This window comes from Diadema setosum, chromosome 9 (assembly GCF_964275005.1).
Source record: "Diadema setosum chromosome 9, eeDiaSeto1, whole genome shotgun sequence".
NCBI lineage: Eukaryota > Metazoa > Echinodermata > Echinoidea > Diadematoida > Diadematidae > Diadema > Diadema setosum.
Window position 1 is genome coordinate 39148174 of NC_092693.1, and position 25486 is coordinate 39173659.

General features: G+C 39.7%; 2 protein-coding genes across 2 annotated transcripts; one reads left to right on the top strand and one right to left on the bottom strand.

The window, feature by feature from the left end:
* Positions 1–708: 708 nt before the first annotated feature.
* LOC140233545 (aurora kinase C-like) lies at positions 709–14660 on the bottom strand. The gene is made up of 10 exons (XM_072313667.1): positions 14503–14660; positions 12405–12455; positions 10708–10785; positions 8642–8748; positions 7392–7583; positions 6779–6917; positions 6404–6552; positions 5629–5803; positions 4533–4589; positions 709–3339 (listed from the first exon to the last, which is right to left on the bottom strand). The coding sequence occupies exons 2-10, from the start codon at positions 12453–12455 to the stop codon at positions 3214–3216; spliced, it is 1074 nt and encodes a 357-aa protein (XP_072169768.1). The 5' UTR covers positions 14503–14660; the 3' UTR covers positions 709–3213.
* LOC140233389 (nudC domain-containing protein 1-like) lies at positions 14068–25189 on the top strand. Its single transcript, XM_072313495.1, has 10 exons — positions 14068–14073; positions 14939–15080; positions 17165–17319; positions 18854–19042; positions 19765–19981; positions 20772–20963; positions 21542–21755; positions 22585–22729; positions 23948–24082; positions 24734–25189. The coding sequence occupies exons 1-10, from the start codon at positions 14068–14070 to the stop codon at positions 25187–25189; spliced, it is 1851 nt and encodes a 616-aa protein (XP_072169596.1).
* Positions 25190–25486: the final 297 nt, after the last annotated feature.

Genomic DNA, 25486 nt, shown 5'->3' on the forward strand with positions numbered 1-25486 from the left:
TCTCGCAAAAGGTTAAAAGCCCAATTCTCATCTCCACCAATACTGTACCATCCCTTTAAAGGCAAATACAGGTGTGCTATTTAAAAAACAACTTTAATTTGATTTAAAACTGGGGGTCAGAAGAAAGTTGGTTGTTTAACTTTTCTTTGCAGTATCCTTCCTGTTTCAAGATTCAAGATGTTCCATTTTCTGAAGTGGATACAGTGCACTCCCCTAAGACCGAACATGGTTAAAACGAAATTCTGTTTACAAAGAAATGAAAATTCAGGCTGCAACATTATCCGTTCTATGTTTTTTATTGTTTTTGTTCGGTTATGACAAAATTTTGATTTAACAAAAGAAAGCTGCCAGTCCCAGGAACTTTGTTATAATGGGAGTCCACTGTATCAGATTTCTATGGAATTATATATGTATTTATGTAAGCATGTATTCTTATGTTCAAATGGTCAAATGGTCAAATTTGCCAAGTTTTTATTCTGTGTCCATGATGTGATTCATATTGAGTAGCTTGACATTTCCTTGCAAGGCTTGCCAATAGGTGGTGCTTTTTCATATGATATGCTGAAAGCTGTTTCAGTGCTAGCTTTGAGTGATGATACATATAATATGAAAATACAGTACATGTAACTCTAATTCATGTTTTTGGAAAAGGGGTTGTACATGTATTCTTAGGAATTAATTCAAGATTAGGAATAGGAAAGCAAAAAATAATTGTACAAACGTATGTACATAATGTACACTTTCTTTATTTACACTCATATCACCACCACTGACAATAAAAAATCGAGTACAGGTTTGCAAAATGAAGTCAATGGAACAGGCACTTCACATATCGGCACATCACAGTGGTCATTTCAGGTGTACATAGGCCTACATATATCATAGTGAATAATGAGCTTTGTAACAATCCCATGCAATTAACCCATGTTATCTATCTGCAGTTCTTATTCACACACTACATTAGTCAACTGAGCACATTACAGTTCACTTCAGTTGAAGTTAACACAGTTTGAAAAACACAACATGTTGGTCACAAGTTTCTGCATTACAGTCATGTAAATACATGTACCCTTTCATATAACTCTGCTACAGTATGTTTGCAGTTCTTAGTAAGAACGGTAAAGAAAGCAGATACTGCCTCTGGCTCCCTCTATTGTATGGGTCACAAAGAAATTTTACCACCATTCATGATAGAAGTTTCACTGCAGTGCTAAGGCTATCCTAAAAATCCTTTCTTTATCCCGCCTTTCATACCTGATACAAAACACATCTAGTGGAATGTTTCAAAATACATAAACACCTCAACTTATATCAAAGAGAATACAGGGAAACACAATTACAGCGAGGTCGTCGGGACTGCCAATTTTATATAAATGGTACCTCCTTGTAAACATACTGAAAAAGGGACCAGATTGAAACAGTAATGGAAATCAGGACTGCTGAATTCATCTAATTAAACAGTACCTCATTGTAAGTGAGCTTGTTATACTCACTGTAATGGGATTTCCCTGTATTACTTTTAATGAAACCAGTGAGAGAAAACGAGAGAGGTCAATGAAAATGCGTCAAATTAGACACTCATAAAGAGAATTGCTCTCTAGGTTACATCGCATTTCTGTAACCCAGCAGCCATTTTAGGTCACCCACACAACCCTGAAATAGCTGGTCTCGCCTGGTAAATTGGGATGAAATTATATATTGCAGTTTACTTGAGATCAAAGTGCATAAATTCCCTTACAATTTGTGCTTACATTTGATACTGAATAGTACGCTGAAACTTGTGGTTAAATGTATACTTTCCCATCTAATGCTACCACACATTTGTAGACTACCTCTGCAATGATACATGCTCATGTCCCTAATTAGCAAGCTTTGGTTAACTCTTGAAAGGTGATTTCATCATACACGCACAGTGTACATCCCAGATCAAAGTAGAACTAAGTAGATGCCTGTCCCACATGTATATATCATATCAAATTGTGATACAAAAGGAAAGATAATATAGAACTCAATCAAGGAAACAGGCAACAAAAATCATGCCTAAGAGGTTTTTTTTATATTACTTTAGGTAAGTACATCTACAACAAAACAAAGGAAAAATATACTTGTATATAAAGCATTGTATCATCTGTGTGAAGACATGATATATTTTTACATAGACATCAAAATCAACAACACTTAAATGAAACAAAAAGCATAATGTATAAATGTTTGCCTTTGCAATTTTTGATACATTATTTTCAATATTTTTGATCAGCTATCTCTTATGGCACCATAGCATTTGTTCATTGAACTTAATCACAATATCAAATGAAAGTGTGGAATAAAGAATACAAAATCTATCTTTTTGTCATGCTTTGCTATTTGTGGGCTCTTTCGCCGATTACCAACAAACAGACATCAAATAAAAAGTATGCAAGACATTTTGTTGAACAATCCTGACACGTAAGAGTACTAAACAATCGAAATAAACTGCCAAACTTGTAGCAGAAAAGTCATATGGACGTAAAATCTTGAAGAAAAAAAAATTGCTAATAAAGAACACTTCATTTTTATTTCTAATGGAAAAAAAAATGGGGGAAAAGTGCAGTGTACTTTTTGTTTGTTTTTTGTTGCTAACTGATTAAGTGTAACTATCTTGCTCTTTGCTAGGAAATCACAACTTTGTCCCTTGCTGGGAAATTACAACTTCTCATTTATGTACTCATACCTTCTTCTTTTTTTTTGTTAAATCATGGTTTACAATAGTAAAGCCCGATTCAATAACTCTGTGATACAAAATGCAGAATGTAACATCAAATATTAAATAGATATAGCTACAAGCAAACCCAAGATGGCTCAACAACCCAAAGTTACTGTACTGTGCTCCAGTGATCCCAAGATGATGCAAGCAATACAAGCTAAGGCTGGTCATAAAGTTTCCCTGTTTGCTTACAGTTGATGAAACAGCGCAGCACAAAGAGTTCAGTGTCTGATTGCATAAAGAGTTTGTTCTGGTACACTTTGTACATTAGTCATAATAAGGCACAATAATTAATTGAACCATAGATATGAATGTGCATAATATGTGACATCGCTTGATTCAAGCCACGGAATGACAATAACAAGTAGAATTTATGACAGAGCCACATGCTTGTTGTTCGTGGTTCTCACAGGTCTCGCACACTCGGACTGCGCTATCTTGGGGTTGCCAATAGCAAGATGATATCCTGATCATGATTGCGAGTTGGATGATGACGAGGATGAGGACTGGGTGGGTTTGGTACTGTGCTCCACTATCCAGGGATGGACTAGGACCTGCTCTAGTGGTAGTCTGTGGGATGGATTGTGCTGAAGGAGCTGTCGGAATGGAAGCAAGGTGATGGAACTAAGTGTACAATAATAATAATGATAATAGAGCCACTCTAGTGACATACTGACTATGAATAAGGAAACAATAAAAGTGTCTCATCTAGCACGATACATTTGGTACAAGCATATCAAAAATGCATTGTACAGCTAGTGAGGGCTACATAACAGAGGTGCAATACAATTCTTTAAATGAAGCCAAATGTACACTTTCAGTCAAGCCAAAATATGTACAGAAATATCTTGTAATCTGGGAAATATGTCCAATCAAAATGAATTGCATTGGACCATGCAAAGTATTTTGTAGGATTAGAGCCAATTTTGTTTTTAGTGTACAGTCAACCTTGCTCTACCTCGCACAAGTCGAATAATCATCTATGTTGAAGGTTCTAGCTTTTAAGTCCTCTTGTCTTTATATTCTATTGATTTTAATCTCTAATATTACCATTATAAGGCAATTTTTTTTTATCGGTGAAAATAGATTCAACTTAAAGTCCACCTTCATACACATGTGGATTGAGGTAATGCAGCAATATTAGTAGAACACATCAATGTAAGTTTAGGGGAAATCGGACAATCCGTTCAAAAGTTATGAATTTTTTAAGTATCTGCGCAGTCACTGCTGGATGAGAAGACTACCACAGTGTATGATGTCACATACGTACAACAATATAATGAAAATAAAAAGATAATTCAACAAAACTTTACTTTTTTTAGTAAAGTGCACATTTCTTCGACTTGTTACTGACGTATGCTGAGGGTAATATTATTCCCCCTGCTTTCTGAAAGAGAGAAGTCAAGTGTTCTTTTCTTATGCAAGAAAAGTGAAAATATGTTGAATTTTCTTTATTCTTTCTTTATATCCTTGTACACATGTGACATCACAAGCTATAGTAGTCTTCTCATCCAGACGTGACTGAGCAGAAACTTCAAAAATTCATACATGTAACTTTTGAACAGATTATCCAATTTTCCCCAAACTTTCACTGATGTGTTCTATCAATGTTGCTGCATTCACAAAACCCACATGTCTATGAAGGTGAACTTGTCCTCTAAGCGAGGTTTGACTGTATATCTGACCCTGCTAAAACATGGTCCCTCTGTACCATGTTACTGTCAGAAAATAAATCAGTCATACAGTCCAATAGTGACCATATGTGATGACATAGAAAACACAGACTTACCCTCTTTATCAAATCCCTGGCACCTGCTGTTACATAGTTGGGAAATCTATAGTCCACCTGCAAGGCAGCAAAAACACCAGGAGAGAGCCATATTATCCACCAAGTTACTCTTTTGAATGGTATAATCTTTTGAAAGGTGCTGTATTATCTGCTGAATATCATAGGATTGGCCAGTGAGTGTTAACATGCTGCATATAAGTTTAGGGATATACAACAACATACTATCATGCATTTCTGTGCCAATCAACTGTCCTACTGAAGGTCCTATTGCAATACATCCAAGTCAAAAATATTCATGTTCAATGTCAGAAGCACTCCAAACCTACTCAGAATCAAGACTTGAGCAAGTCAAAATTCCTTTCACAAATGATGCTCATAGTTTATAACAAATTGTCATTTATGTATGAGAAAGGAAATGGCTCATGAAACACCATGTAAATACAATTACTGTTGAATTCACGACAGTGCTTCCTCGATCTGCAAGCAGAGTTCAGGGGGGTGTTTCATCAACGTTTGTCGGCGCTGACAACTTGAATCACCATAGTAACAGTCAGTGACCAGAGCATCTCAGCCAATCAAAACCAAGGATTTTGCTGAAATTGGTCAGCGCCGACAGTTGTCGGCGCTGACAAGCATTGATGAAACACCCCCCGGGTGTATGATCCTGATCAGTGATGGTACACTGTCTTTTTGCTTCACGTTTTATTTACCAGGAATCTGATAGGCTATGAAAACAAATTTTGACTCGCCATCCAGGAAATATCTGAAATCTTTGGAAAGCTCATGCAACGACCATTCAAAGTATGGCCATATACAGGTAGTATATTTACACCAGGAGAAATACAGTTTCATGACAGACACCTCAATCACTCAAAGCATAGAGAATGTTTATGGTATGTTTCCACTGCAATGAGCAAGGCATTCAGATCTTCAATATTTCACGCACATCAGACAATGCTGATGCTTCTGGGCATCATCTACAACAAATTATCAATTGCAATCACAATTGCTATAAAACACATAGCTATAACAAGCAAGGGAGAGGATGTGTGAAAGCTTGTTCTAGGATAAGGACAGGGTTGGGGTATTCTCTCACCTTGGTAATCCTACGGTAGGTCTCACTGCTGCCTTCAGCCTCAAAGGGTGGCTTGCCGACCAGGAACTCGTAGCAGAGCACCCCAAGACTCCACAGGTCCACCTTCTCATCGTGCATGCGCCCCTCGATCATCTCCGGTGGCAGGTAGTCCATGGTGCCACAAAGGGTGGTTCTCCTGGAGGAACGAGAATCATTGGTATGTGTTGGTTATGTGGTGATAGTACAGGCAAATCCCACTACGAGTTCGCTTAAATGATTGTACTGCTTTTTAAGGAAGTGAATTTGGCAGTACTGATTTTCTATTACTGTATTTAATTGGTCTCTTTTTTGGTGCATTAACAACCAGGTAAAAGTGGTAGTCCTTGCGACCTTGTTATGATGGAGATATTAGGGAGCTTTAGATTTTTGGGACTCGGACATTCAGGGCGAAAAAAACCTGTTCTGTGCATGCGCAAAATAATTGCTTATCAAAATTAAATCGATCTAGCGTCTGAGTTTCAAGGTCAGTTCTGGGCCATTTTCACGTCCGCTCAAATTCATGACACTAAAAGCTACTTGATGCAATGATCAAATAGGCTGCATCCGCATGTATTCTAAAGCTACTTTGCATCACGATGAAGAGAGAGAGAGAGGAGAGCAGCCAATGCAATCGTTGTCTAAATGTCCGCTTCACAAATCTAAAGCTCCCTAATATCTGTGATGAAGCATTTTAATTGTAAGAGGTCTGAAACTTCTTCAAAGAACAAGAGGTAACAATTTTTTAAAGTCTTTATACCTTGATGAAGGTGCATGAACCGACCAGCCAAAGTCAGCAATTTTGAGATCCCCAAGCAGACCCAGAAGAAGGTTCTCAGGCTTGATGTCGCGGTGAATGACTTTCTTGGAGTGGCAGTATTTCAGGGCATCAGCAAGCTGCCTGATGTACTGTGGGGTGAAGGGAACAGAGAAAGAGGTCAAAGTTTTTATTCAGAAGGAAAACAAAGACAGTGGTATGATTGCAGTAATGTTACACCTCAAGATAAGAAGTTTTGCTTCAACTGTTCACTTATCATGCTTCAAAGAAAGTTTGTAACAATCTTATCAACTGTAAAAGCAGCTAATGCTTGTTATAACATCTTTCACAAAATTCCTTCACTGTACAGGTACTCACAGTGGCTGTCCTCTGTTCATTGAATCGGCCGGCCCTCTGTAGTTCCTTGTACAGCTCTCCCCTCGGGGCAAACTCAAGGATAAGGTATACACGGGTCTCGTCATAGAAATATCCAAACAGCCTCAGAATATTGGGATGTCTGGAAAGAATATGGGAGAATTTACATCAATTGAGATGAAATATGATAACATAAAAAAAGAAATCACCCTTGCTAAATATTTGATGGGAGTATGAGAAAAATTATAAAATTGTCTGCTCCTATGCATCTTATAATAATGTCAACTCTTAGTATCTCTGCAGGCAATTTTGCAGTTCCTTGCAGTTGGGATTCACTCCGACTTGTTCCAAGTTATACTATACTTACATTTTCTATATTCCCCTTGAGTAGCAATTCATTACTCAAGATTTTTGAAGGTTACACTGAAGTTGCAATTTATTGTTTTAGAAAAAAAAGACTTTATTTTGCATTCTGTACACAGGACAGGATAAGCAATATCATACTATTGTTAACAGAAAAACAGAAAACAGAGTCAGTAAATAAAAACATGTGAAGACGACCCCCAACCACTGGACTAACCCCCTTGGACATCCCAGAGAAGGGTCAACCACTGACCTTAGATGGGCCTGGATCTCAATCTCTCGCCTCAGCTGATGTTCAACTTGAGACTTCTGGAGTTGAGACTTGAAGAGAACCTTGAGGGCCACAATGTATTTGGTCTGCTTCTCACGGGCCAGGTACACATTGCCAAACTTGCCTTTGCCCAGCGGCCGCCCAATGTCAAAGTCCTTCAGGGTCCATGTTTTTCTGTATGAAATGAAAAAAAAAAAGAGAAAAAGTTCATATTGACAGCAAAAAGCTTGGGTATATTCACAGGATCATTCTACTTTATCATTTCAAGAGTTCAAATATAGTAATACGTGTACGTATTTTGGAATATAACAACAATTGAATGATGTTTATATCATAGAAAGCATGGTAATGACAATGGCCTTTTCAACATCATGGTCAAGTTGGGTAGCAGTGCTGAATGACTTGATGATTAAGTAGTATCATATCTTGCACTGATATCTAGATTCCATGTTTGAGTGAAGTGATGATACAATTAAATACTAATTTTCTTCCCATTTATTACAAAATACCAGTTTGTTTCTATAGACATAAGTCACATACTACAGAGGATGTATATGAACAGACATAAATTACAGGATATCTTCAATTAAAGGGAAGATAAACCCCAACAGCAATGTGGATTGAGTGAAAGCAGCAGCAGTAGTAGAACACATCAGTGAAAGTTTGAGGGAAATCGGACAATCGATGCAAAAGTTATGAATTTTTAAAGTTTTGGTGTTGGAACCGCTGGATGAGGAGACTACTAGAGGTTATGACGTATGAGTGGACAACAATACCAAGAAAATATAAAGAAAATACTACAAAAATCAATTTTTCATGAAAATTACAAATTCCATCAACTTGATATTGACATATGTCAAGGGTAGCAATTGTTCCCCCTGCTTTCTGAAAGCGGTTTGTCCATTGCTCTTTCATAATTCTAGAAAAGTGAATTTTTGTTGAATTTACTTTATATTTTCTTTGTATTGTTGGCCACTCATACGTCATATCCTCTAGTAGTCTCCTCATCCAGCCGTTCCAACACCAAAACTTTAAAAATTCATAACTTTTGCATCGATTGTCCGATTTTCCTCAAACTTTCACTGATGTGTTCTACTAATTTTGCTGCTTTCACTCAATCCACATTGCTCTTTGGGTTTGCCTTCCCTTTAAATTACATGCAGAATGCTGTTGTACTGGAGAAGTCCCAGTAATCACTGATTGTTCCCTACAATATTGGCAACATGGCTTACTTGGGTGCTGGCTGGTTGGCAGCCTGTTTCCCTGCATTCTCCTGTTTGTTCTCTGACTGCTTGACTGGGTGCGTCCTGGCATGGGTGGGTCTGGCTGATGAGGATGCCTGGATGGAACGAGATTTAATCTTTGACAGTTTCTGGAAAGGAGAGTTACATTGTACTTGTCTCATCAAGTGTCTTTACCTCTACCAAAAGCATTGGCTTCTTTTATGGTGCTAATCACTTTTGGGATGTTTTTCTTCATTTGGGGTTTCTTCTGTGAATTCTAGTGACTTATTTTGTCCTTTTTCTATTTTAGAACGTACAATTCCGTTTAACATGAATTCTAATAGAACAAGCATAAAAGAAAATTGAAATTTACATACTGTATCTTCGAGCCCTTTACATAACAGCTAGAGAATACAAGATGAAACATACAAGTGCCTGTTGAGATGTTGTAAGCCCTTTGAACTAATTACTTGGATTTTCATCTGTAACTTTTCATATTATTTGCCAGTTGGCTCTTTTATGTTGGTCACTAATGTACACTAGATCTGCTATTGGTTCCTGCTGGCTCACACGGCATGTTTTTTATTTCTGTGGTGATTTGCATAGAATGGACAACATCAAACTTAAATGGTTTAATCATATACATTGAACCATCATAACTTATTGCAGCTAAGCCATACTATTATTCTTTCTCGAATCCAGATGTTGCTAGGATGCTGTTATCACATACACACTCCCACATTTGGACTGATATGTATGGTACCTTGTACAAAATGGATGAAGATGGCTCTATGAACGGTATTGGTAGTAAGCAGGGGTATGATACAGAGCCTATTTAGAGAATAAAGGTATAAAACACTTTGAGTGTAAAGATACCTGTTTTAGCCATAATGAATTCCAACCTAAGATCTTGCTACACACAAAAAGAATATAAAAACAGCCCCATTAATCTCAGCAACTACAATAAATAAGATGATATATACATAGGCAACATAGTAGCACAACAGAATTCAGAATTACCAAAGCACTTTTCCCATTTAAAAAAAAAAGAAAAAAAAAAGAAAGGAAAGATCGCCACCAGTTCTAGATGTGTTACAATTGAAGAGAATAGATATAGATTGTTACTGCGCAATATATGAACTTTGCAGATAGTGTTTCAGGTAAAACCTGAAAAAATAGACCATGGGTTTCAGAGCAATTCTGTTCTGAGCATTTGTTTAATCCATGAGAAGGAAATGGAAATCACAGAAACCGATGTTTCTCAAAGTACCATAATTTGACTATGTTGTTAACTCTAGGGCAGGAATGTGAAAGAGGGAGATGAGGGTGGTCCACATATAACAATTTATTTAATACTTTCTGGATTTAATAAAAATGTCTGTAACCTAACTTCATTAAAAGCATTGCACATGATCCAGTGAGACAAAGCATATTGCAGATCTACAAACAACTGTCATTGTGATGTGCACATTATAGTATTAAATCATCATTTTCCCACCAAAAAAGTGCAACTTAAATTTGTACCCGTCACCAAATTTCAGTAACTTTTGGAATTGCCAGCAAAAGTCTAACAATGTATGACATCATGGAATCTGGAATTAGTCAGTTTGTACAGATGTTATGAAAAAGAAAGGAGGTGGAGGGAAAGGATACCATGTGTGACCAACATGCCACACATCTGATCCTTGTCAACACCATAGAGAATACCACAGTGTGATGTCATAGAGCCATTCATTGCCATGGAAACTGGTTCTAAACAACAGCACCTGACTGGATGCCAACCATGTTCACACCTGGCTCCAATCCAGGTTATAACAAAAGACTGTGACATTATCGCTACAGGATTTGGGTTTCCGAGGGACCACCCTGAAGAAGCATGTTAGTTCACAGCCAGCAGGTCAGTTGGGATGGCAGGAAAACTTGGGGTTATTTTCACCCCGCGGGCTTTGATCTTGCCCTTTGAGACTCACTGGTCCTCTCGACCCTGCGACCTCATTCACGACCTCTGACCGGGCATGGTACACGGGTGGCTGCCCGACCTTTGACCTAGTGGCCTTTGTTGGAGTTGTGCTTACGTTTGTGCTGGCTGAGGAGGGCTTCAGTATCCGCTTGGGGCCAGCATCCGCCCTGGAGGCACTGACTGGGGTCTGGAACTGAGTGGCGAGGAAACAGACTCAAAATTAGCCCTTTTTAAAAATGATTTACTAACTTGGTATGATAACTTGTATTTCCGCCTGATGTTGTGTCAATATCATATTCTTTACCAGTACTTTTAGTTTTCATGCTTTTGGGCATTGAAATTATTTCCCCACTTCTACATTTTTACTTCCTTGCCCGCTCTTCTCCATCTTGCCATATTTGTTCTTATATACACGTACAAATCTCCTTTCCTGTTGCGCAATACTCTTATCTATCCCATTTCTGATTCTCACATCTGATGTGTATATTATCCTTTTTTTTCACGTATGCTTATATTATCAGTGTTATATCAATTTCATTTTTATGAGTCTGATGTAAAGCAACCGTATCAGCCTTCGAGTTGCTGGATTATTATTTTATATTTGCACAATAAACCACATTGAATTATTACAAATGCTCTTAACTATGTGCTGAATCATTCCTTTTCTAGTCAAGTAAATATCATTGCAATGAGTCAAATAAAGTACATATCAATTCAAATGTCAAAGGAATGGTTGGGACTGAAAAATGACTGAAAGACTCCTAATTGACCCAAGGCATGGAAGTCCCAAATCAGTTCTACATTGCATGTAACTTACCAGCGGGGTAGCATGAAATCATAGAGAAGTAGAAATTAAGGAGCTTTGAGTTCTAATAAAGCAACTCCTAAATCTGTCTTCAATTCCTGCAATACCAAAAGTGTGATGTTGTGTGACACTAGGGAGATTAGTCTGTGCACTGACAACACATGTGAGCTAACTTGGAAGTACACAGTACAATCTAAAAAGTTATGTACAATAAGCAGTCATCTTCACAGGCTTTCAATATTTTGATGGTAAAATTGTCTGACAAGGTTTAATTTGACATATCAAAATGGTAAGTCTTTATCTTACTTGCCTCTAGAATAAGGGGGAATACAGAAGCAAATCTATAGATTGCTAATCTTTTAATTAGTTTTTTTAAGTGCTGGAGAAAAAAAAAACAAAACCATGCACATTCAGTATGATATATGCAGAATGCAGATAACAAGGCAAGTGTAACTACCAGTACTACAGTAATGATCCTGACTTGATTGAATGACACAGAGCTACATGTATAATTGTCAGTGTAGCTGTCACTGTTTACAGCATAAATGAACTTTGAACTGTGTTAAGACCGTTACAGGGCCTCCTTGTCAGTGGCAATAATAGTGTTAACTCTGGACAAGGGAAAACTATAAAGTTATTTTGAGGTCCATGGCATGTACATGTGATGCTTCTGTACTCCTGAGCTGTGACAGCTCATCCTAAAGAAAGAAAAACAAATAAATTAGGGGGGGGGGGGGGGGGAGTCAGTACAACTACTATACTATCGTTTGAAACATAAGGCATCCTGTGCTCTTCTCTTGTTGAGTTGTTGAATGTGATTATGACAGTGACTAAAAATCCTGGCTGCACATCCATACTGGATTATGAGCACTGCTGTCTCACAGTTTGTCAAAAGTATTATGTAGAAGTTAAGGTCCATTTTGGTTGGCTGATATTTGTGAAATATCAGTGATATCATTGATATTTCATATACACTACAGTAATGAAGATCTGTTCACAATACAAACCTTGGATGGCATGTGAGTGTATGCAGCATTCTCTTTGCCTATATCCGTCATCTTTGTAAAGGAAAATAAAAAGATAAGAAAATAAGGAATGAATATCTGAGTATAAAGCTTCATAAATATTCAATTAATAAAATATGTGAGATGTAGACTCTACAAGGATCCATCTCATATAGCCACAGGAGTCATAATCAAGTTCTTTTCTCCAATAATTTGGTAGCTAGATACCAATTTAAACAATTTTCTTTGACTGTAATTGTGACAAGAATAACATCTAAGAAAAAGTAAATTTTAACTGCATGTTTGCGTGCGTAGATTGTCTGAGTCTCTTTTCTCAAGGCTCAGCTTTAATAGTCTTGACTACATTTTCATGACAGGGATGGTATACAGTAGAAGCCACAGTACTGGTTGAGGCGAGGATTCAGCTTAATTAAACATTTTGCAGGATAGGCCCTATTTAGAAACCATTCTATGAAATGTTTTAAGAGCATTCAATTCTAGGGGAAAATCGGTTTTGAGTGACATGCAAAACCGAGGTGAAACAAAGAGGATCGAGAGGTTGTGGCCTAGTGCATATCAATAAAAGTACGAGTGGCGGATCGCAAAGGTGCCCTCCCCCCTTTACCTACAGTGGATCCGTCCCTGTACAAGGATCACTTTTTGGATTATCTCAGCCATTTCAAGATCAATTTTCATCAAAAAACCATGAATTCCTCTAAGAATCACATGTTCTTAAAGGGACTGTACAGTACTGGTTGAGGTGGGGATTCATGTTTTGAACATTCCTAAGTGAGATAATGAAAAGCCTCTTATGAAATATGAAAGAGCAAGTAATTTTAAGGATTCACAATTGGTTTTCAAATGGCAGAGATATCAAAAAAAAGTGCTAATAATAAAAAGCGACATGCCACAACTTTAATTAGGATCTCTTTGTTTCACCTTGTTTTTGGATATCTCAGCCATTTCAAAACCGATTTTCATCGAATAAACTTTTGATACCCCTTAGAACTGCATGCTCTTTGACATCTCATGATAGAGTGGTTTCTGAATATCTCGCAAAACGTTAAAAGCTAAATCCTCACCTCGACCAGAACTGTACACACCCTTTAATCATATTTTATATCATTGGTGATCACAAACACACACACACTATGTATGGTTGGACCTACTACTCATTGATCGGCTAATTTTTATTTGCTTGATGAGAATATTTAACACTGAAATTCTTGTAAAAACTTAACCTACGTGAGTGAGAAAATCCAGCACTATCAAATGCTGTTGTTCCCTTTTCAATTCTAAGTTTCAGTGCAAAAATATCGCCGTCGAACTTGCGTGGCCTCTTAGTCTTTTCAGCTCCCCGCGGTGCCGCTCCTTTTTTAGATCGACCACTGTTTTTGCATTGACAATGCACACAAACCGAGTTGTATTGAACATAGTGTTGTACGAAGCTTGCCTTTTAGAAAATGCATTGAAATTACATGATTCGGTTAAAATATTCATTCGAAATTTTGTCCTTAATTAAAACCAAATCAATGAACAGCTAACGTTAGTGTTTTCCCACATATCCTCATTAACGGTCAAAGCCAATACATTTTTACGTGCTCTGCGCGCAGTGCAATATGTACTAAGCAGTAAGCGTTCTATGCGCCAAAAACTTTAATTTGTGATGAAGGTGACGTTGTCGTTTAGTGTCAAATTTCTATGTTCACAGCACATTTGTTCGACTCATGTAAAAGTATTTTTCAAATGAACAAATCAGATCAGTATGGCCTGCAACTATTTGAATCATGATAATCTTCACTTGCAATCAGTCTAACTCTAATCACATATCATACATAATCTTTTGATAATCATCACTGGTCTATTTCTCATTATCCATAGGCCACATAGCTCGCCTACAGTACACACAGCACAGTGATTGCATTACATGCACGCTCTACGTAGTGTATCACCACTTGTAACACTGTAACACTAAACAGCAATGATCACTGATGATTCAGCAATGGAAATGTAGTGCGCACATAGTGAGCTGGTTGTTGCAAAGAATGACACAGTTAAATCTACTGATAAAACGATTGTCAAATTTAGACGTAATATTCACCTTTGTACAAGTGTGTGTTGAATGCCGAAACAAGGAAGTTTCTCTCAATCAAGATCAGCACGGCTAAAAGACGAATTCTATCGCACTTCACTCCGCCGATGATCACTGAAACTCACTGTTGCACTCGCGTCAATAACACATGCACTAAAGTGCCCTTTTAAATTTGAAGCCTGACTGCTCGCATCCTGATTGGACGATGACAAAGCAGACTACGTCACGGCCTACTGAACGTGTTTACTGCAGTGCGTGCGCGCCGCAATTCTGTCAAGTCTAACGATATCGGGCTGCGAACGGACTTTTACGGAGCTAGGATCGTAGTACGTTTTAATAAAGATCAATAGCGCACCAGAAATGCAAGCGTGCCTTCGAGTGTAGAGTTCTGTCAGCGGTACGTTGTAGATATAGACGTTACTACGGCATGCATATGGCGATGTAGCTAGCTCGGGCCAAAGAAGGGTTAATAATGGCGTCGTGCACAGAGGTTTTGAGAGTCAACAGAGACTTAGTTGATAGCCAGTTTGATGGATACAAGTTGTCACTAGACACGCTTCCAACCTACCAGCTACCGCTCAACTTGGGTAAGAATTTCAGTCAAAAGTGACAGAAAATAAAGCCCACGTTATTCATATTGTTTTCTACACGTTGTAGGTCGTACTCCTAGTCCGAAGTGTTCAATTCTGTGTTAGTACAAAACAAAAGTGCGACCCACACGCGCATGCACGCCATCGCGCCATTGCCACGCCACGGCCACCGGGCCGGGCCGCGTGTTTTTTTTAGACGGCGCAGATTGGGGACCCTAAAAATCTATTGGGGACCCTATCCCTAAACCTAACCCTAACCATCAAACCCTAACCCTAACCCCAACCCTAACCCTAACGGTTAACCTAACCCTTAACTTAAACCCTAACCAAAAACATGCCTAACCCAACGTTTTTCCCATAGCATAGGTTTAACACGCGTCATACCCCAATCTGTGCCGTCTTAAAAAAAAACGCGGCCGGGCCACACGCGGGCGGGCACGGTCAAAGTAAGGTCTAGTTGCTGTCGGTGCGGCACAGAATGCTGATGCTCTTTTACTCTACCGGTTTTCTCATACTTGTATACCGCAACAAACTCTATATAAAGCTGATCTGACGACTCTAGACAGAAAAAATCTGTCTGTTCTTCGGAGCTACCGGCTACGGAGGAGTCTTTTCTCATTTAATTTGACTTTTGCAATTTTGATTATGGAAGGAGGAGATTCTGTTACAAACCGATCTTTTCTGTCAAATCTGACGCTTGACCGAAAAATCAGTCTGTTTCTTGCCGCTGATTTAATACACAGCACTGTTGTTGTACACAAGTGTCGCAACACAGAGACGCTGTGTGTCTGATCGGGCTAGCCGGGGATATGTTCCGTGGAGACTACTTCTGGCTTCATGGAATCCCCTTGGAGGAGAGCCGTTAAAAAAAAGGCGTAGAAAAAATGATTAAAAAAAAAACCTCCTCCAGACAGCTGGACAGACAGATTTTTCTATCTGATCCGACACATGACTGTATGGCGTGTGCACGTGCATGTCAGTGTGTGCTATTTTATACTAGCTAGATCATCAAGGAGTGTACCTCCTTAGCTTGGCTAGATCAGTCCAGGAAACCCTCTCATGAGGGGGGCTCTGGCTCAGCACTCGAAGGATCCCTCCTCTTCATGAGCATGGCCAGGGTTCTCATAAAGGCCTTGCCCTCTGGGCGAGGTGTTCATAATCTCCTGTTGACTTATCATCCGCATCCATCTCACATCTGACACATAAATTGTTGCAAGTTTGCATGGTGATTTTTTTTTGTTACACACACACACACACACACACACACACAACAATATCCACTCTGTAAGATGAAAAGAAGGAAAAAAATATGTGTGCTCTTTTAGATATCAAACAATCAAGTTTCAATCAACCATGAGTGCCAGTGGGTTTACTCAATGCAGGGTCGCTGCTTCTATAGGCCTGAACTGACTCAAAATTTTTGGTGCTTTTTTCTGAGGCTGTAGTCTCGCCTCTCCACGCACGATTCAGCTCCTCCATGAAAGTGAAGTCTCAGATCATGTTACAAGTATTCATAAAGAGAAAAATAAAATCAGAACTAACCTGATCTTGTGCATACATTGTATATTCCAAATTACTATTCCACACTTATAGAGTACAACTGTAGATGGGTACTCAAATTTGTCAGCAAACTAATCACTTTGTAGGTATTACAGGTTCATTTTCTTCCTGAATTCTGCCGTCCAGCAGCCTTTGGGCGCCTTTTGTGCAAGCATCCCTCTGCTGCATCCAGTGCAGACAGTGTGCAAGCCACGCAAGCTGTGGGATTTTCAGAGTGAGTTTGAGCATGCACGTGAGGAGATTTTAACCTAAACCCCTGGATATGATTGCCCCAGGCCTCAAATTTCATCAAATTTGGGTCAAGGCCACTTTCTTGAGAGGGCACAAAGCTACTCAAAGGGGTGCAAGTGACTAAAAAGATATTGTGGCCATGAATCTTTTGATTTTGAAAGGGCATAGCCGCAAACTGTCAATGGCTGATGGGTATTTCGAGTCCTGTTGCCCTAGTTAGATACTTACTTGGAGTTTACTTGGATGTAGAGATGTAAAGCATTGCTCTTTGCTTTTCAAATTGTCTCTAGCTATCGATGAGGTGAAGCTGCGAGAAGATGAGTACACTTTCCAACACATGCAGTTATTTGGGTTAACCAATCACCTGATAGGGGACTTGTGGAATCCAAATTGTGTCTACTATGTCACCACAGAGTGGAAACTATTGCAACAGAGGGTTGTTCTGGTGAGTTGAAATAATCCTTGTATAGGAAATTTGTATTAATTTAAGTTTGAAAACTGGTGAATGGATAATTATGTGTGCAGATTGTCAAAATAGTGTTCAAAATATTCTGACTTGGCAGATCAAGATTTTTATAGTAGGCTAATGCAGGAGAAAAGTGACACCTTTGCAGGTCTATGTATGTGTAAAGTCTTGTGTTGTAGAAGTACATGTATGTGACAAGTGGTCAAAACTTGATGTGGTTTATGCAAATTATCTGCTGGAAGTCAGTAGATAAACTTTGTCTTTGAGCAAATGGCAGTTTAGTCTCCAGAAATCAAACCTTAAATAATATCCTTTTTTTTACATTTATTTTCTGTGTGCTCTAGTTCTTTTATAGAGGGATTCTAGTAGTAGGCAAGTTTTGATAACAAACCTGTCACTTACATGCATAGAAACACATTGCCAGTATTTTTCATGATCCACATTGACAATTATTGTGGTTGTACTTTCTGTACAAATGTATTACATGCATTCCAATCATGTGTAGAATTGTGCTTGCCATGACTGGCCCATGACTCCACTCCACACCTTACATCCATCACTGTCACCTCTCTATCATACCACTTCCTTGGTCATTCCTACACTTCTTTCTCCAGACATCATTGTACCTCATTACCTTGTGTGATACAAACACTGCCATGCAGTCATCCAGTTTCTTCCCAAGGTCACCTACATATACTTTCTTTATTCCACTCATAGCCCTATACCACATATACATGTTTTATCCAAGGCAATCTGTGCGTAAAGTACTTGCCTTTTGAAACACAAGCAAGGAAGTTGTGTGTGGTATCTTGTCACAAAGTCTTGTCAGTTTTATACAAACTTATAAAATCCTAGGAAGCATTGACCTAGATGAATTTCAAGTTGCTTACAGGATGTTGAAAAGGCTGCCCTGTAGAAACAAACAAACAAACAAACAAATTTGAAGGTTGTACCATCCTACAATGTAGGGTTCAATGATTGAAAGATGGGCAAAAAATATAGTGATCATTATTTAGTTGTATCTCTTCTGGTATGATACAGAACTGGAGTGCGCTTTGGAAAAAAAAAAATCAAAATCTGATTTATGGATTCGTAGATAGAGCAATGATTAAAGCACGTCATTTATTCATATCATTCTTTTGTATAGGATTCCTAACTGAATGAGTCCTGGGGTAGTTTTCACCATCCCTGGAGATTTCTTCGTATCATTCTTTTGTATAGGATTCCCAGTTGAATGAGTCCAGGGTAGTTTTCACCATCCCTGGAGATTTCTTCATATCATTCTTTTGTATAGGATTCCCAGTTGAATGAGTCCAGGGTAGTTTTCGCCATCCCTGGAGATTTCTTCATATCATTCTTTTGTATAGGATTCCCAGTTGAATGAGTCCAGGGTAATTTTCACCATCCCTGGAGATTTCTTCATATCATTCTTTTGTATAGGATTCCCAGTTGAATGAGTCCAGGGTAGTTTTCACCATCCCTGGAGATTTCTTCGTATCATTCTTTTGTATAGGATTCCCAGTTGAATGAGTCCAGGGTAGTTTTCACCATCCCTGGAGCTCACTCCAAGAGGACAGGGTCAAGGCATAATGTCTCGGCCCACTTCACCTCACGCCAGCTCTGTGTACTCTCAGATGGAGCAGGATTCCTGTATGTCCTAGATACTGGCAACAGAGACAGTGCAGAAATCTCAGAATGGAAGGTATATCTGACGTAGAGTTTGGATCTGCTGTTTATGAAGTATATCCAAGTTTGTGCACGGAATGAAACACACAAATAAAACATCTAATTTCTTGTGGGTCATGACCAAGCTCCTATAAGTTAGGTGCTTGCAAATACCAGAGTACCTCCTACTTTATGCCATGTCATCACCAAAGCAATCTCCCATGGCCCTGTAGGTAACAATGGTTTTAAATCTTACATCTACTCTCTTAGAAAGTAAAAGAAATTGGAAGATGTACTTCTTGAATACTACTTATGCAAAGAGTGATGTTTACCAGCTTAAGTCTTGATTAGCTAGCTTCTATAACTGTCTTTAAATGAGGTTTAAAAGTAATTTAGAAAAAGTATAAAATCATGGAGCGCAACAACTGGCTTACATTTGACTTTATTACGTACCTCATGAATCATATTCTTCCACCATAAGGGTACCAAAACTACCTCAAGCAACCAATGAAAATTACAGCAACTTAAAGGCATACTTGTGTTCCGTGCTGCTAATTGTGCCGCTAAAATTGTAAAGTGGTACATTTGTAGATGCTAATATGCCATAGTTAGACCCTGACTGGAACATGAGATAGCTTGCCAAAGAGAGGGCATCCCCCATGCAGGAAATCTTATGTGTGTTATATTGATTAGCACAGGGGAAAGAAGAACCAGTATTACACAATGGAGACATTGTTTTTGTGTGTGTGTTACCTGCAGATTGTCTTTAAGAAGGAAGTATGCAATGGTGCCCCAGCCATCCTCCAGCATTCAACGGTGACAGAAGAAGGGTCAAGGGTCAAGGTTGACTGCATCCTGCTCCACATTGAGAAGAGGGATCATGAGGGCGAGGGAAGCCGGGGAGATGACCAGAGCTCGGACAACAAGAGTGACCATGCCACCTTCTTGGAATGGATTACTCTGAGTGCAGGGAGTGGTCAGTATTTTGATTTCTTGGTCAGAAATTAATCCTGTATTACAGGTTAGTCCCATGGGGTTTGCGAGATTATATTTTTGCTTTTACGGCATCACATAATTATTGTAGTCATGTGCATACAATATGCAACTGCATGAGATTTGAGTATGTAACAAATTTCAGAATGTTTTTACGAAGTGGTGTGTCAAATTCTCACTTGGAATATATGAGTTATATGCAAACTTGTGTGATAGTGCCAGTTTCTGTTGAGTGTGCACATCTACATTTTGGAAAGCATTTTTGTGCTGTCTGTAGCATTTTCTTTTAAATGGTGATCAGCGAGTCTAATTTTTGTTTTTTGGCAATCTTGGTGTGCTTCACAAAGAATTTAAGTCAGTCGTAAAAGGTAAGATCAACTTAAAATTATGGTATGCCGTGTGTGTCTTATATGGTATTCTGACTTCCCAATGAAAATACAAATTTTGGAGACTATCATGCAGCCATAAACACACAAAATAAAATAAGTGACAAAGGAATTTGTCGGCAAATTTTGATAACAATTTGAAGTGGATTCTAAAAACATTGAATAAAACTGAGCACGAAAAAAAGGTGGCGTAATATAATTGATCTTAGCTATTAAGGTTAACTTCAAAGTCTTTGTGATCCCCCCACCTGTTGTTTATGTTATTGAATTCACAAAGATAAGTTTACAGACATCGGATAAGATGTGTTTAGTAATAAGATACACTGCAATGTGTGTAAAATATTCTAGTTTGATTTGCGGTTTTGTGTCGTTTCTGTGTGGTGCCAGATTTAGCGGACTTTGAGGTTGAGAACACCAGGCAGCTACAAGGCCCCACCGCTCCTGTCTACGTTGGGCTGGAGGAGGGAGGTCTGGGGCTCTATGTGGCCAGTGAGGCTGACTTTGAGGTCATCTCAGATGCTGTCAATCAGATCAAGGAGGATGAGGTGGATGAGAAAAAGGAGGAGGCGAAAGAGGAAGGTAGGGGCTCACTCATATATCTTGTGTGGTTCTAGTTTCTAGTGTGTATTTTTGTGTGTGTGTGTGTGTGTGTGCATTATTTCTTGCAACTATGCACCAAACAAACAAACAAACAAAACACACACACATAAAAACAAGTTACCAAAGAGAGAAAAAAAAAAAAAACCACAACACAGTTCTGCCAGATGTGCTTATCAAACCCAAGAAGTGAAAGTGAATCATGTATAGCTTATAATTCCTTTTTACTTTGCTTAGAAATGGCATTTGCTTTCAGATAATTATCTTCAAAACAAAAGTAATAGAAATGCCTAAATAGATGGAAGACTTGTAACACCTAACAAATAAATTCTATTTTCATAATATTGATATGAGGAACTCTACATCTATGACATCTATTTTATTGACTAGAGCAATACCGAATGTAGTTTTCTGTTCTAAACATGGTTCCAGAGTAAATGTCTTCATTGTAGATGTTACAGACTTTACATCATCAAAATTACTTAGTTACAGTATGAGAACTTCCACATATTGAGGATGTAAAACTTGCATAGTTGAGCATACTGCTATTCATCCATCAGAGCCTGCACTCCCACTCTTCACATGGACTCAAACTGGAGAGGATGTCAGCCTCACCTTCATCGTCCCGGCAACCGTCTCCAAACCAGACATCCATGTAGTGATGGAGGCAGACAGGCTGGATGTCGGGATCAAGAATGGACCAGAGCTCCTGTCTGGCGCCCTCTATAGGCTAATTGACATCACCTGCTGTACATGGACGCTAGACAAGCGCAAGTAATTATGATGTGTGGTTATTTGTTTTATCAGTCTATCATCTCTCCAGTATCACATTGGGTCCATAGAGCATATGTATGTTGTTTTCTGTAAAGTACGCATAGATAACCAGCAGGATAGTTGCATGTCTTCAGCTCAAGTTTGAGAGTGACCAGTTCACTGATACGGAGACCTATTGCAAACTTTCATGCTGTACCTTTAAAACACTGTCTAACCATCACATGTATGCTTTCTTCTGTGCTTCTCTAATTGCTTTTAGAAGCACAAAAAAACTGAGGCTGTCATATAAAAATAATCAATTAATTTTATCATACAATCAATTTTTGGGGGTGTTGCCACCTACAAATCCTAATTTTGCAGTTAACGTCGTATAATGACGAATCTAGTAGATATATCACATTCTGTAAGGAACACTTACATGTACATTTATTGTTAACTCAAACCCTTTTCTTTATGTGCACAGTACTACAGTTCACTCCCTTTATAACAAACACAGATATAAAGAAATTCCGGTTACAATGAAGTAAAAATTTACGCCGCAATATTATCTACTCTATGTATTTTTATTTTTTACGCAGTATTTGTTCGGTTATAATGAAATTTCGATATAATGAAAGAAAACTGCTGGTCCCAAGGACTTTGTTATAATGGGAAACCACTGTAGTCCATAAGATTAGAAGAACAAAAAAAAAATAAACATCCATGTCAATGTAGGCTGTTTAATGATGTTTGTGCTTCAGCTTATTTAATTTTTTCCATGAGTGTGTATGGAACGCATGAGAAGCAGTATGTAGCATCATTTCCCTCTTGGTTTTCCATCATCTCTCAGGCTGGAGGTGACACTTGCCAAGCAGGACGAAGGCTTCATGTGGACCGAAGTGGTGGTAGGGAACACCAGAGGGGAGTATGTGGCTGACCCAGACCAGGCCAGGATAATACACGAGAGGCTGGCACACCTGACTTCAGATGCCCTGGTGAGGAGTGGGGATGGTATGCCATGGTAACCATGGTGACTGGAAGGGGGGGGGGGGGTGGTTGGGGGAGAGGGAGGAGAAGATGGAAGGTGTAGGGGAGAGTGGAGGGATGAGGAGAGGACAGAGTTAGAGGAGGGGAGTGGAGGCTGTTGGAGAAGGGTCAGTTTAGGGGAGATACATGAGAGGCTGGCACACCTGACTTCAGATGCCCTGGTGAGAAGTGGGGATGGTATGCCATGGTAACCATGGTGACTGGAAGGGGGGGGGGTTGGGGGAGAGAGAGGAGAAGATGGAAGGTGTAGGGGAGAGTGGAGGGGGTGAGGAGAGGACGGAGTTAGAGGAGGGGAGTGGAGGCTGTTGGAGAAGGGTCAGTTTAGGGGAGATACATGAGAGGCTGGCACACCTGACTTCAGATGCCCTGGTGAGGAGTGGGAGCTGTATGCTATGGTGGTGGGAAGGGGAATGAAAGAGGGGAGGTGGAGGAGGAGATAGAAAGTTTAGAGGAGAGTGGAGAGGGTGAGGAGAGGAGGGGGCTAGGGGAGGGGAGGGGAGGGTGCTAGGGGAGGGACGATTTCGGGGAGGAGGGGAGGAGGAAGAGGAGATGAATGGTTAAGGGGAGAGTGGAGGGGGTAAGGAGAGGGGAGTAGGGTGTAAAGGGAGGGAAGGTTTGGGGGAGAAGGAAGGGAGAGAGGAGGAGGAGAGGAGATGGATGGTTAAGGGGAGAGTGGAAGGGGTAAGGAGAGGGGAGTAGGGCGTAAAGCGAGGGAAGGTTTAGGGGAGAAGGAAGGGAGAGGGAAGAGGGGAGGAGGAGAGGAGATGGATGGTTGAGGGTAGGGTGGGGGTAAGGAGAGATGAGAGGGGGAGGGGGAGAGATAAGGGGGAAGGGGAGAGGAAGGGGTAAGGGGATGAGAGAATGGGATAGAGGAGGGAGAGAGGAGATGAAGAGGAAGAAGAGGGGAATGGTGATGGGAGAGGGGTGAGGGGAGGATTTGCATTCTTATCTTTCTTACATCCCTGATACAAATTTTTTCAAATGATACCTTGCTGACCACTGCACCTGTAATGTCTTGTGTTAGTGTAAGCTCGCTGTATTTATGACATAATCCACATAACTTCGTGGAGTTCTTCTTGCTTGACAGATGATGGCCCTATGTGAAAATGTTCCCAGTATACATTATGTGTGGATATTTGTTAATCTGTTGTAAACTCTGATTGCAGGGAGCTGATCCCAGTGGAGACATCGGTGGCCGGCCAGGGATAAGTCCCCAGGACTTGGAAGAGTGTGACATGAATCTAGAAAACACTGTATGCATCTACCGCATCGATGGAAAGCTACACACCATCAGCCACAAGGTCAGTGGGATGAAAGAAATCTTGTCGGCCAGTCTCCTTCTCTGGCTCCTTCTTTTCTTCCTTCTTCCTTCTCCCTTTCCTATATCTCTCTTCTCCTAATTTGCAGTCTCTGTTGATTGGCCCTTGATGTGTTCATAGACTCGCTTATACCCCGCTGGGTTGTACATCAGCCAGTGGTCACCCTTAAAACTTGATGTGATTCAAGTTAGAATGACTTATTAGAGGATAACAATGCTTAGTCTCACATGAAGACCACTGTAACACAGGAGGAGTTAGGATGACTAACTAACTCCCAACCAGTGACAAAAAGTTTCAGGATTTCTTTGCCAGTGAGCATGGAAAGAAGACTAGTGGATAGAGCCAATTGGTGAGCAATTCACAGTTTAAAGTCTAAATGAGATTCAGCAGTTTGTCACCCAGTATTAGACAAAGAATTTTACTCGCCTTTTGTATGGAATGTCATGTTACAAAATTGCAAAGGAAATTAAGAGTTTGTGGGGTGAAAAGAAAATGGTATTTAAGGCCTGTTCTGGTTTTTTCATGGAATACAGCTTGTCAGCTAACGTTAGCACCTACATGCTATAGTCTGCCAACATGAAAAATGCATTTATTTACCTGGTGTAATTTTTTGCTTCCCTCTGTCTTCCGTAGGCAAGTTTAGCCAGTCACCAGAGGCTTTTCAAAGCATCCCTCCAACCCAACACAGCACCTGCCATTTGCCTGCGACACGACGTGGACGGAATCATATGGCAGCCAAGGGCCACGACCCCGGAGACCACATCACCATGGCAACACGAAGCTACTTTCAATGCACTCGGTTACGTGCAGGCTTCCAAGAGAAACTGTAAATTTGCCAGCTGCGCCCCAGACACCTCCTACTGTGTCCTCTGTGACTGCTCAAAGCACGCCTACGTCTATCGGCAGCCGTCGGACATTCCTAGTCCCCTACGAAATCGCAAGAGTGGGCGGGTGATTGGTCAGGTTGCCAAGCAACAGGTGGTCAGTTTGGATTCAAGTGATGACATTCTTGGTATGCAGGCCACAGATGAGAGACTGTTTATACTCACCAGCAAGAAACTCTATGTCATCAGAGTGAAAGTGAACTGAGAACATTGTAACTGAAGAATGTCCCAGAAGCAAATGATGTGTGTTGTTAACGTTTCATGGTGAGTTCAGTTATATGTTTTGGTCAGATATTTTTCTGACAAACTGTTACAAGCTACTGAAGTTCTTGCATCTGTAGGGGGGCATTTCATGAAGCGTTTTGTCAGATATTAAATCTGACAAACTGGTAAGAGCTACTGAAATCCTTGCATCTGATTGGCTGAGAGCAAATTTGTCTGACAACTTTGTCGGACAAAATGCTTCTTGAAATGCCCCCCAGAGGAATCATCTCCTGCACAT